The sequence below is a fragment of the Pleurodeles waltl genome, chromosome 5 (genome assembly GCF_031143425.1).
Source record: "Pleurodeles waltl isolate 20211129_DDA chromosome 5, aPleWal1.hap1.20221129, whole genome shotgun sequence".
Lineage (NCBI taxonomy): Eukaryota > Metazoa > Chordata > Amphibia > Caudata > Salamandridae > Pleurodeles > Pleurodeles waltl.
In genome coordinates, this window is record NC_090444.1 from 152,021,673 (window position 1) to 152,036,031 (window position 14,359).

A 14,359-nucleotide genomic window follows, 5' to 3' on the forward strand; every position below is an offset into this window, starting at 1 on the left:
CCCATACAGGTTGGGGAGCATGCAAAAGGATACTAAACATGAGGGGACAATGGATGCAATCAAACATATACATGTGCTAGAACTCAAAACAGTACTACTCACTGAAAGTATTTCTTATGAATATCTGGCAAAGTACTGTGTAAATATAAATAGACAGCACAACATTTTACATCTACAAACGGGGGGACAATATCTTTTGGCTTATCTAATCATGTGCAGGCGATTTGGAAGTGGGCCATATGAAGGTACTTGATTTTAATTGACATCTGCCAGCATGGAAAACAAGGCGGAAGACAGAGCAGACTAGGAAATTCCTCACACAAGTGGGAACTCAAACAAGAAGTGGTTTGCAACAGTTCCCACTTGACTCATTAATGGTTTATATTGCTATGTAAAGAGCCTCTGCCCTGGAGAAAGGGTTGATTTCTCTCACCCCCCCCCCCCCCCCCCCCCAAACAAGGAGGATTTGTGGGACTGGTAAGCATGTTGCTTTAGGTGGTCATACAGTGGATAGTTGCCAGTTTGTTTGGGTTACTAGCTACACGACCACCATCACTGGGAGAAGAAAAGGGAGATAATCAAACATCTCCCAAAAGCTTATGGTAAAAGGGGCTAAGAACTGGAGGCAGAAATTAAGTTTATTTTGAAACACCAATATCTGGTGTGCTTTGGTCCTTCAGAACAAAGGTGCAGTAGTATCTCCAACATGCCCTTCAGTTGCTTGCATCTGTTCGAGCCTTCGGGTAGATATGATGCTAGGAAAAGGAAAAAAAGGACATGGATGGATGCCTTAGACTATTGGTGTGGGGGTTGTCTACGTTCTCTACGCAGGAGGCCAGAGGAGGGACCAATGATATCTACACCTCCTGAGAGGCAAGAGTACCTCCAGCAGCAGCTTTTTCAGGACCGACAAGCTCCTAAGTCTACGCTGGGGGATGAATACAGTAGTAACAATAGAGGCAAGTGGGTGAGCTGGCACAAGCAGGGTTGTCTCTAAGAATTGACTCCCCTTCTATTCCAGCCAATCACACAACACCTGTCGAGGGACGATTGAGGTTCTTCCTTTCTCAGTGAGAGAAAATAAGTCCACTAAATGGGAGTCCTCAGTGGAACAGCAGGAATATTGCCTGGAGTTCCACACTACGCCACCAAACATACTTTCTCATCACCACATCCTCAGTCGTGGCAATCTACAACTGCTAAAGGAGGTAGGAGAGGTGCTCCTAGCCAAAAGAGGCCATTGAGCTTGTGTCCCCACATGAGCCACGTGGATTCCATTCCTAGTACTTCTTGGTTTCAAGAAAGGGTGGGACTCTGCTGCCGATCCTAGACCTCAAGCTACTGAACGATATGCTCACAACTTCTGTGCAGAATGTCATCCAGCTGCTTCAAAAAGGAGCCTACATGGTGGCCCTCTACTTCAAGGACTCCTACTTCCACATCTCCCATAATCGTCCAGCTCACCACTGCTACCTGCTCTTTGTGTTAAGTAGACTATACTTTCAATTCAAGTTCTTTCTTTTGGGATCACTACAGCCACAAATGTACATATTTAGTAGTAGTAGTTATGCACCTGCGCACTGATTCTTTCATGGGTTTCCTTTCCTAGACAATTGGGTGATAAAGAGCAGCATTTATAAACGGAATGGTCCCCAACGCAAGAGACCCTCAATAATAATACACCACGCTCTTCAGTGAATAAGAAATATAGTGTCTTTTTAGTGTGATACACCTGCTGATCATTTTATTCTCTAGTGTATCATGTGAACAAGCACATGGCCTGTTTTATTCAAATACAACAATGTAAATAGTGTCCGTGTTATAAGTCACCACAGTTTTGAACCTCTAATGCGGTGTGGGATCATCATCAGGACTCCAAAAATGTTGCGCCGGAGGAATTGAACGCCACTAGAAATCAGTTGGGGAGTGGTGCTCCCAGGGCAACAGAGAACGACATGCACACGATGGAGAGGTCCACAGGAAAAATTGGACAAGGCAGGTGGATAACCTTTGAAAAGTAGAGGTCACACACATAATCCAGCGATGGAATCTTGTTGCTGGGGAGCTAGAGAATCTAAGACCTGGGAGAAGACTGGACGCACAGTGTACACAATGGAGCCGGATAGCATATATAGGGGGATCACTCTGTTCACTAATATGTATCACACTAAAAAGCACCAAACTTGTTTTTTGTCACTGGCACACATTGTAGGGCTTTGTTCCCACATGTAAATTTTTATTAAATCAAGTGGGCTCTTTATTAACTTTTGTGTCTCGTATGTTAGGGGCCATTGTGTTTAGAAATACTTTGATACCCCAGGTCCCTAGTGGTACTCTGGTTCGCCTTTTTTTGATAACCTATTGCTAAAAAGCAGCAGCAAGGAGCAATGCCAAGCACACGCGGAGGCTTGCACTGTCTTGGTTACACATGCTAGGTTTCCCCACAGCAACTTCAGCCTTTTCTAGGGTCTGTTCTAGACAGTCATGGGAAAGCTTACTCCGACCAAGAGAGGGTGATGGCATTCCAAAATCTGCTGCTTTGTATTCAGAATCCTTGTTCTCTTGTGTTAAGGCCAGTAATGAGTCCTGGGAGATGATAGCTTCATGCATTTTGATAGTAATGCACACAAGGCTGCACATTTGCCCTTTGCAGGAGTAGCTGGGTACAGCCCTTTACTCCGCACCCTTCTCTGGAGCAGCTAAAAGTTGTTGTTGAGCAGCCTTTTTCTAGACCCACTTCTGTAGTTATCAATTACCACAGAAGCTTCACTTGTGAAATGGGGAGCACACCTGAATCACATGACTGTGCAGTTTACCTGGGTGCCACAGCAGAGCTACTGCATCGCCTACCTGGAACTCATGGCAATCAGTCTAGCTCTCAAGGCTTTTTACAGACTTATTTGAGGCAAACATTACTCATGAATACTGACAATATTACAGTGATTCTAGATAAAGGGAGTGCACTCACTTCTAGAAAAAGGGGGTGCACTCACTTGCCCCAGTTGCCTGCACAGGGCATGTGAGATTGGGCCTTTGGGCACTGCATCCAGCTCCTTGCAGATAATATGCTGGTGTGGACAGTGACTTTGCAGGCTTAAGTAGAACACATCAGTTCGGCGTGGGAGATGAATCCCCAAATTCTCAAAGTATTTTTGCCAATTGGGCCTACCCATTGCAGGGAAATGGCCCTTGATGCAGTTACACCCCCCCCCCACCCCCCCCCAAACCCTGCCCCCACTTTTTGCCTGATATTGATGCTGACTTGACGGATTTGAGTGTGCTGGAACCCTTCTAACCAGGCACCAGCACCAGTGTTCTTTCACCAAAAATGTGCCATTGTTTCCACAATTGGCACACACCTGACACACAAATAAGTCCCTTGTAAGAGGTACCAGTGGTACCAAGAGCCCTGTGACCAGGGGAGGTCCCTAAGGGCTGCAGAATGTGTTGTGCCACCCTAAGGGACCCCTCAACTAACACATGCATACTGCCATTGCAGATTGTCTGTTGGTGGGGAGAAAAAGGCAAAGTCGACATGGCATTCCCCCTCAGGGTGCCATGCACACAAAACACTGCCTGTGGCATAGGTAAGTCATCCCTCTAGCAGGCCTTAAAGCCCTAAGGCAGAGTGCACTATACCACAGGTGAGGGCATTGCTGCATGAGCAATATGCCCCTACAGTGCCTGAGTTCATTCTTAGACATTGTATGTACAGTGTGGCCATATTAAGTATATGGTCTGGGAGTTTGTCAAAACTAACTCCACAGTTCCATAATGGCTACACTGAATACTGGTAAGTTTGGTATCAAACCTCTCAGAATAATAAACCCACACTGATGCCAGTGTTGGATTTATTAAAAAATGCACACAGAGGGCATCTTAGAGATGCCCTCTGTATTTTACCCAATCCTTCAGTGCAGGACTGACTGGTCTGTGCAAGCCTACCACTGAGAGAAGAGTTTCTGACCCCCTGGGGTGAGAGCCTTTGTGCTCTCAGGCCAGAAATAGTCTGCACTGGGTGGGGGTGCTTCACACCTCTCCCCTACAGGAACCGTAACACCTAGCGGTGAGCCTCAAAGGCTCAGGCTTCATGTTACAATGCCCCATGGCACTCCAGTTAGTGGAGATGCCCAGCCCCTGGACAAAGCCCCACTTTTGGCGGCAAGTCCAGAGGGATAATTAAGAAAAAGGAGGAGTCACCACCTCAGCCAGGACCAGCCCCAAGGTGTCCAGAGCTGAAGTGACCCCCTCTTTACAGAATCCTCCATCTTGGTTTGGAGAATCAGGGCCAATAGGGATAGGAATGTGACCCCCTCCCCAAAGGGAGTGGGCACCAGGAGGGTATAGCCACCCTCAGGGACAGTAGCCATTGGCTACTGCCCTCCAACCCTAAAAATGGCCTTAAATCTTGTATTGAAGGGCTCCCTGAACCAAGCTCTTCAGATTCCTGACGACCTCACAAGAAGGACTGCTTAGTGGAAACCCCAGCAGAGAAGAAAAGAAGACAATAACTGACTTGGCCTCAGTCCTACCGGCCTGTCTCCTGCTTCAAAGAACCTGCAGAAGAAAAGCGACACATCCTGCAGGTCCAGCAACCTCTGAAAAACCTCCAGAGGACTGCCTGCATCACAGAGGATCAAGAACTCCCGTGGACTGTGGCCCTGTCCAAAGAAGAACAGAAGAAGAAACCTCCTCTGTCTTCTGAAGGACTCCCACCTGACTCATGAAGCATGAGTCCCAACGCCCTGGGCCCTAGTCCAGGTGGCCCAACTGACCAGAGAGGACCCCCAGGCGACGGCGACAAAGTGCCCACCCTGGGTTGACCTCTCCACCCCCTTCACGACAACGTGTGCAGACGTGGGGCGCCCTGACCGCGACTGCCCTGGACGAAGATAACTGACGCCAAAGGACCCACTGCATCCGCAGTCCTCAGGCCTGGGAGAAATCAACACTCTGCAGCGACGATCAACAGGTGGCCCTCATCCCTGTCCAACCGGTGGTGTGCCAGAGACATTGCCCCCCAAACCTCCCACCCTTGCCTGCAGTGCCTGAGTGGCCCCCAGGGTCCCCTCAAGAGTTTCATTGGAAACCTGACACCCTGTTTGCACCCCACCCTGCACCCGGCCGCCCCAGTGCCGCTGAGGGTGTGGGACTGGTGCTTACTTGGGACCCCTCCAGTGCTCCTCTAATACCCCCCACCCCCTCCGGTCTGCCCTCCAAGCCGTGGGCACTTACAGGCCGAATTCCAAGTACCCCTGTCTCCATATGAGCCCACGTTCGAATTGCTCAACTTTGACCTCTGCACCCGGCCGGCCCCGTGTTGCTGGTGGCGGGTGTTTGGGGTTGACTTGAACCCCTAGCGGTAGACTACCTATAACCCGGAGACTGGAAGTGTAAGTTGTGTACTTACCTCTAAAACTGTACTTTATTTTCTTCCCCCAGAAACTGTTCTGAAAATGCACTGTCCACTTTTAAAATAAATATACTGTTTTCTTAAAAACTGTTTTCTTGATTGTAGTAAAACAAAGTTACATTGATGTCTATGATAAATACTTACTTGCAAAAGTATTTACTTCTGACCTGAGTCTTGTGTTTCTAGTAATAAAGTAAGAAAAATATATTTGAACCTGTCAACTCTCTGCCTTCTTGCGTAAAGATTGAGAGGTGACAGTTGACAGCCTTCATCCTTACTCCTGAAGTTTATAATGTAATCTTGGCAGCCAGGTGTCCCTCCACCAAACTGTGTACACCTTTTGTTGGAAAACAAATTATGGCATAGTGCTCCTAGAAGGCTGACGCCCCTTTCTGCCCCTCTTTCTGAGATCTTGTGGTTCATCCTTTCTTTGGCCCAGCAGAGCTCTGCTATGGACACTCTCAAAGGCTGTCTTGTCTGCCAGCCAATCCTGTTTCTTTGTGGTAGCCTGATCAACCACCTTTAAGTCTCCTATTTTAAATGGATTCCTCAAAGGCCTTACTCGTATGTTCCCTCCATCCCCATTCATTATGCCTCAATGGTACTTAAATTTGGTTTTGACCTTCCTGATGTGCACTCTACCTCTACACAAAAGTCCTCTGTGACTTCTCACCTTGAAAACAGCCTTCCTTGTGGCCATGCAGGGTGAGTGAGCTGCAGGCATTGGTGAGTGAGTTGCAGGGATTGTCATGTAAGTCGCCCTACCTTTCCATCTATCCTGACAAAGTGGTGCTTCGCACCAGGGCCTCCTTTCTGCCAAAAGTGGTTATGCCCTTTTCTTAAGGCCAATCCATCACTTTTCCTCCTTTTTACGCACCCCCACATCTGTCTAAGGAATAGGAGAGACTCCACCGCGTGGACCCCAAAAGAGCATTGGTGTGCTACTTTGATGGTACTAAAGAGTTCCGGGTGGATGATCAACTATCAGTTATGTGGGTGCGAAGTAAGGTCAGGCAGTGCAGAAGTGGACCATCTCCAGATGGGTTGTCCTATGCATAACAATTTGCTACTAATTGGACAAGAAGCAATCCTCTGAGGGTTTGCGTACTCATTCTACCAGAGCTTAAGCTGTGACCAGTCCTTGATATCTGAGGTGGCGATGTGGGCTTCTCTCCACATGTTTACCAAACACTACTGCCTGGCACTCACTTCTGTAGGGACAGGCACTTTGCCCGCTTGGTCCTGCACGACTTTCTATTATGATATTGCTTGCCCCACCTTTTGCTCCCATTTGAACTGCTAGATCTTGGCTTTTGACTCAGTGCACTGAAGCTTGCATGCCTGCCGCCACAGCCCAGTTTCTGACCATGCCTGAATGTTAGAGGCAGTGCTATCAGGCCACAAACAATGCCTCTTCCCCCCCCTCCCCCCCTCCCCCTTATCTCCCAGGAAGTGGTCCTCAGGGGTACATAGCCTATTGGTTTCTACTCTACACTTCCCTAAACACCCCTAAAATTAGTATTTAGGGAGCCCTCCTGAAACCAGGAACTCCGATTCGCCTAACTAGGCCCAAGAAGAGCAGAAGACGCAAGAACTGTAAACTAGTGGTGGGCTTTTTGCAAAACCTGGTCTACCTGCTCCTGTCCCGACCATTCCAAAGACCTGGCTCGTCCAGCAGCTGTGCATCCGCCCAGAGCCTTGGAGGACTACCAGCACTTCACCCCCAGTCAGCATCTCCCTTGGAGTGGAGGAGCCACTTCCCTACACCAGCAGGCACCAACCGTGACTGTCCGGCTCTCTGGTTTGCTGACCATCTGGTCCACCAAGGGAGCAACTCTCCAGAAAGAGGATCCAGAGTGTCCAGGAGTGCATCCCCATCGACCTAGACTATCTTCAAGACGCTGAGCCTGCCTGGAACTTTCCTCCAACAGTACCGGAGTACCCCAGCCAGTTGCAAGTAGCAGGGCTTGATTTGTGTCCAGCAGACGCCAACACCGTCAAGACCAACCTATAGACGAGGGACATCAGCATCTCCCATCTTCAAGTCTACCCAAAGAAGTGAGAGCCTCTATAACGCCACTGATCTGCCGGTCAAAACACCTCTGCACCTGAGACTCTGGGCTCAAGAGAATTGACTGTCACTGTGGTCCTGAGACTCCCAGAAACTGAGTCCCTCTTTGGGTTCAGCGACTGGTCACCTAGTCCCCACTTGCAGCCCACTTCTTCCAGGCACTACTCACATTGACTTCAGCTCATAGCGGCCAAGGTACCACCACTTCGAGCACCTCTGCGCCCGGACACACCAGGGCGTATAGCTGGAAACTGCTTGTCACTCTAGAGACCTTTGCCCCTACTTACCTCAAGTCCAGAAGAAGAGTCCTGAAAGTAATTTGCAAGTGACCCTATGCAGTCTGTGTTTTCGCCCCATAGGATAGCATTACTGCGTTCAAGGCTAGTGTTTCAAATCTGACAGCTGTATTTTTCTGTGTTTAAAAATCGCTCAATCAAAAAGTACTTAGATGATCTTGAAGATTTTGGTGTCTAAAGTAAGATGAAATCTGTTTTTGTAAATTTGTGTTGGATTTCCTCTTCGAGTGTGTGTCTCATTTAATGATTGAGTGCAACAAATGCCCAACACTCCCCTTTGATAAGCTTAGGACTGCTCAACCACACTATCTTGAGATTGTTAAAGCAAGCCCTGTGCACTGATGGGGCTTCTTGGACTCTGCACAGTGCACCTCATTTTGGTGCACCATAGAGAGAGCCAGCTTCCGACAGGGAGGTCTCCGGACAATCAAAGAGCCAGAAGCAAATCACGCATCAGAACAAAGTTGCTGTTGCTGAAGTCCTCCTGTTTGAAAGCATAAACAATATATTGTCACTACTTTGAGCAGCGCAGATTGTCAAATGATAAATAAGTGAGGTGCTCTCCTGTGATTCAGGAATCTTCCTCTGAGCCAGAAGTGCTATATTTTACTCAAAAAGAGCTGCAGTCTGTGGCTCCTTCTGATCCAAAACTGGTTCCAGGACCTGTGATGCCTGGGGCTCCCTCACCCAGGTCTCTACGGTGTCTGCCCTTCCCCTTTGTTTCCTGTTCACAGCACAAACCCTGCTCACTTCCTAAAAGCAGTGTTTAACACTGTTGAAAAGACGACCCTTAACCACTGATTATGCTGCCATTTGCACCAGAGCCACAGTGCCTAGATAGTTTAGTGACCCCCCACCCCCTTGATTGCAGAGCGCAACATAGTTTCAATCCTTTAACCAGGAGCAACCATGACTGTTCTCATGACTCTCAATTTCCCAGAAGGAAAAACATGGACAAGTCTTATCCCAACAGATGGGGAAAGGGTGATTGTTCTAAGGTGAGATGGAGGTGTCTGTGGAATTCGGTAGCACTGAAGGAGAGTTTGAAAGTTTACTGTGAGAATGCATCAGTTCACTAGTGATCATGGGAGCGGGATGGGTAGAAGGCAGGGAAGGTGGGGAATGTGAGAAGTGGGTTAGAGGACAAGGATTAAAGGAAGAGGAAAGTTGATTTTGTGGTACGTCATCATGGACACTTTTAAAAATGAGATAAAACAGTGAAATGTTGTCATCGGAGGCTTTGATCATGATTTTCCATTGTTGAAGATGAAAAGGTCTGTGATGAATGAGTTGATCTCTTATCTTTGTCAGGATTCAAAACCGTCTTTCATGGAGAAGCTGAGTCCCGGAATAACCTTCTTTAAACTCTTATGTAGATTGCCACAGTAGCTAGATCATCAATCCTCTACCCTTCCTAACTTTGTTATAACGTGGATGTCAGTCAGCAGGATCTTTGTCATTTTGTCTCGATCTGACAAAATGCCACAAAAATGAATAAACTATTTTGTGTGGTTGCTTGTCTGGTTTGGAGCCTGGGTCTGTCTTATTTAGAAGCTTGACATCTGCACTATATACCATAATAATGGAACCTGCAAAATCACTGACTGTTGGCTTGTGCATTTTAAACTGCATTGAATAGCCTGGTTACGAATATTTATTTATTCAAAACCGCGTTGGTGCTTGTTTGTAAAAATGGTTTAATTGAATTATGAAATCAAAAAGATGATAAAAAGCAAATGTTTGGAAATATGATCATGCAAATATGGTCATTTAGGTTACTGCAACTCTGGATTTTCAAGAGTATGTAATACTTTTAATACCTACAGGAAAATATAATAATGTAAGCAGTGAATAATGGTTTAGTGCTTATGTGATGTAACTTCAACTTTGTGCTGATCTGTTTTTCCCCTGTCTATCTTTGCTTTGAGATGCATTTTCTTTATCATACAGTACAGAAGTTAATTTCAGCTTACACGTGATTCCACTGGGTATTTCAGTGCCTTAAACAACATTTTGTGCTTTGGTTTATCTTCTCCCTCTTCGAGTTCTCTGCTCACTTCCTCTCGTCTACCACCCCCTCCAATAAAAAGGTGTTCTTCCATATATGTTGTTACCTTTCAGACTGGAGAACTGAGGACAAAAATGAGCCAGTCTCATGAAGACAGCCTCACAAGTGTGGCTTGGAATCCAGATGGCAAGCGCTTTGTAACTGGAGGACAGCGTGGGCAGTTCTACCAGTGTGTAAGTGCTTCTTAATATATGACCAGATCCTATCCTGAATTGTTTATTTTTTGTGGAAATACCTATTATATATATTTTCCGCTTTCTGTGTTTCTTCTTTCTCTCCCCTATTATCTTTGGTCAAGTGTTTTTAAGCTAAATTAACATCTCTGGATACAGTAAAACTGGATAATTGTTATTATTTTCAACTCAGTTTTTAGTATTGCGAATGTGCCACTGTTTTTTTTCTATCTTTTGCTCTCTGTTTAGAAATCTTCCTTTCACTACTTTAATAGAATATTAGCACAACATGGGTTAGTGGCAATCATCTTGAAAGATACCTCTGTTCATTTTGTTTCCTTGTTATTCAAATGATGGGTGGCAGTAACAAACTGCTTTATGCACTATCACTTCTGTTTTCCTGGTGCCCATGCTTTTTTATGTTTTGGTTCTATTTCTGTGCTACTCAGGCAACCCACAACTACTTGTATAATAATCAAGCGTTCCTCTTAAAAAGCTTGAACCCTCCTATTCCAGCACAGTTCAATTTACTAAAGTCTGTGGGATACAACTTTACGCTTCTGAACAGCAGATGATCTAAGTAACCTGTTTTGAAACTGGATAGCTGACAAATGTGTAACTGAAGATGACATGCAATTCAGCTGAAGACATCAACTGAGCAATAGGCTGCTGGAAATAAATCCTAAGCAAGATAGCTCTTATAACATGGACAGAACCAATATTGGCAAATTAGGTTTTTGACCCATGTCTCTTTCTAAACTTCCTCTGCATGGCTGAAGTTACTGTGTCCACCTGTAGGGTCCAAGTCATTCAATAGATCTACTCAGGGTACTTGCTGAATTCTTAAATGTTTGCGAGATTACTCCACCACCTGTGATGCATCCTTGAGGGGGGCTTGTACTTCAGAATTCTCCAGCGTTGTTTTTTATTTATTTTGTTTTTTATTTATTTATTTTTCATTTTTTTTTTTTTTTATTTTGTAGATTTACATGCTTGAATCATTTGCTATTGTCAAACTGGGTGTCCCTTGGTGATTGTTAGGAGTACATTCATATTTAATATGTGAATACTCTGAACACTCTATTGCTTTTATATCCCAAACTTTGCATTTGGAAGGACACAAGCTCAACCAGTGAGGTGAAAGAATACTCCTAGAGGCTGCCGTAACCAGATTGTCTACTGCAGGGCATTTGGAAATGAGTCCTTTTCAGAGCTCAACTCAATCTTTTTTTTTTTTTTTTTTGGAATTGGAACTTCTTTGGAAATTCGACATCACTTGGACTTACTCTTCACGTATTTTTACTTAGAGTCACCCAAACTAGTTTCAAAGTCCCAGTTCTAAGATTGCAGGTGTCATAGTGGAATCATCTCAGCAACACTGGACATTTTTCCTGAGTTTTAAAGTGCAATATTGTTCAGATTGAATTTGACGCTGCTATTTTCTTGGGGGTGGGGGTTGTGGAGGTTGAGGGTTTTTAAGCAAGGCTCTCTGGAAATTTCATTTTTTGTTTTCACATTTTTATTATGCTCATTGGAAAGAAAAACATTTATGGAAGCAACAGCCATCGTCAACCATGTCACAGAAAGTTGGTCTGCACAGCATAAGCAAATCGATACCATAGTAAACTTTCATGTACATAGTATGATACACCACTTTCTCCCCTGAAGTGTTCAACACAGATCGTCCCCCCCCCCAAATACAAAAAAATCGTTCCTCAGCCATGCTGGTAGACTCTCATCATAAGTTGAGGAGTACCATTGAGAGCCCTTGGGGGTCCATGAAGCCGACCAGCCTTATCGTCGTGCCTGCACTACTTCATGCGCACTTCCTCGGCTACTGCCCATTTCGCCACCCAGCGCTCCACACTGGGATGCATCTGACCCATCCAGGTGACCGCAACCTATCTTAGTCAGCAGCAGCAACAAGCGCAAGAATTTAAAGGCCATTTTCTGACACTTCTGCTGACAAATGTCACCCGACAGGCAAAGTCTGCAGCAACAGGGATCTGTGCCACTGTCCTCAGATGAGCCTGGACTTTCAACCAAAACGTATACACTGGTGGGCAAGTTCCCACTAAATGTAAGAAAATGGCCACAGGGGCCTGGCATCTGGGACAACTAACTGGCTTACTAGGGTCCATTTTGTGTAGAAGCTTTGGAGTGACGTGTGGTGTAGGAAATGAGTGTATAAGCTTAAACCTGGCATTGCTTCATATAGACTTCACCAAATGCACACATTATCGCCCATTGGGCATCCCAGAGTTGTATCACTATCCCAGGCTGCCTGGACAGGAAATGGAACATGCACCCTATCAGCTGTCTTAGTTTTATATAGGAGATGGACCCCCTCCAATCTCCAGTAGGCCCTGAAAAGTGAGTGACGCGCTAGGGGCCGTAGGGAATGTGGGCCATATATCCCTGATAATTGGTTTAACACGATCATGCTGCAAACATTTTCCTGGCTCTGTATGGAGACTTTCCTGGGCTGCCTCAACCAGACACATCCACAGACTCAATCAGCACTCAAACAGATGGCTCCAGTTGAGGTGGGAGCAGATTATGGTACACCTGCTCCAGATGAGACTTCAGGATATTCACCATACCACCCTGCGAAATGTACGTCCCAGCCCTGTGGACACTTGGGGTGAAATATGGGGAGGTGAGGTGCCTCCTGCTGAAGTATCCAGGCCAGCAACCGGCTACTATGGAGAAGCTGGCAATACAATTTTACAGTGTTTTTCCAGATTGTCTGTTACCTCAGCAACCTGCCATTGAGCCAGCAAGTCCTTCCATCGCTCCTCTACTCCTGCTGGAGGAAGCCACTAGCACGCACCAACTCATCCTCCGTTTAAATGAGCTCTGTCTGTAGTATAAGCCTAACCCAACAAGAGCGGCCTATACACCCCTCGATCACAGCCTTCATTGTCTCCCACTCAGTCAGCCATCGACTTGTCAAAGACCAGTTAATCTCAAGGATGTAAGGGCCCAATGAGGTGTTTAGCAAAATACATACAAGTCTGCAGTGGATACCATGTGTTGGAAAATAACAAGTAAATTCCCTCAAATCTGGATGGAAAGCCCTCCAGATATCGCAGAGTCCCAAGTAATTAGTGACCTCCCAGAGTGGAGAAGTCATCCAAGGTTTAGTATTTTGACATAGGGGGTGCCTATCGAGATTACCATCCAGTATACTGCCCATAGCACCTGAGTCTACCTGAGAGTCTAAGGCAGGTAAGAACATCTCGGTCCTTTGGGTGAAAGGTCTCCTCGTCGATGTTGGGCCTGTATGTGCTGACAAGGGCAACTTCCACCCCATCAAGACTACCATGTATCAGCAGGTAACGACCCTCCTCGTCTGCTTCTATGTATTAAAGGGCAAAGGGAAACCTTGGAGCAAACCAGAAAATGACACCCCATGGGAAAATTGAATCGTTGACATAATAGACCTGACCCCTCCATTTTTTGGCTAGCTTAGTAGCCTCCCCGTCCGAGAGATGAGTCTTCTGCACCCCTACATGTGACACAATGGCACCAAACCCATTGGGCAACAAAACAGAACACAGACTCAACAAATCCCCCAGACAAGTAGAAGTAAACCACTACTTCATACAAACCCATAGAAATCTATGTGTCAGGATGTACATCATCGCTACCCAACCCTCCCAAGATCAACACAACATATAGAAGACCCACCCCTCCTCGCTAAAGCGACAGGCACACACTTGTATGCACAAGCAAGGAGATAACCACCCAAGCAAAACACAACCACCACAAACCCTCAACCGCACACATGTAGCACCTAGGCCCCAAGAGGGGGTGACGCTGGGAAAGAGTCATCCCAACAGTTTTAAACACTGATAACAGTCCCAGTACAGGAGGCCCACGCCTCCATGCAGTCAAACCTGCTGTAGCGGTAGCCATCAAGACCCCCTCCCCCTGAGACCTGAGTAGCCAGCAAGGACTCCCCGGTGTGATCGGAAGAGCTGCAAAGATCTGTGAGGAAGGCACTGTATTATGAACAATGTCTCATTGCATTGAGAAACGGCATCCAAGGCCTTGCCGTCTGGTGTGGCCCCACCGGAGTTGGGGGTGCATGCATCCGCGCTACCCACCACAGGTATGGAAGGGATCTACTTTGCTCAGAAAGTGCACCAGGAGCCTGTCTGACCTATCTAGCCAGGGCCAGATGTCACTTAAAGAAATGCAGTCTCCTGACTGCAACATCAGTTTGGCTAGGTAGAGGAGTATGTACCTAAGGTCCATGGCATGCAACTTAAGTTTCACCTCAAGGGAAGGTTTACACCGCTCCTGGACCCGATGGGTATAGTAAGGGTAAAT

General features: G+C 46.4%; 1 protein-coding gene across 3 annotated transcripts in view; it reads left to right on the forward strand.

The window, feature by feature from the left end:
• Positions 1-14,359, forward strand: part of WDR26 (WD repeat domain 26) — a 569,671-nt gene that overhangs the window by 326,642 nt on the left and 228,670 nt on the right. For all 3 annotated transcript variants that reach the window (XM_069233823.1, XM_069233822.1, XM_069233824.1), the window contains one exon: positions 9,902-10,021. In XM_069233823.1, coding sequence (XP_069089924.1) covers positions 9,902-10,021 — 120 coding nt within the window. The remainder of the gene's footprint in view (positions 1-9,901; positions 10,022-14,359) is intronic.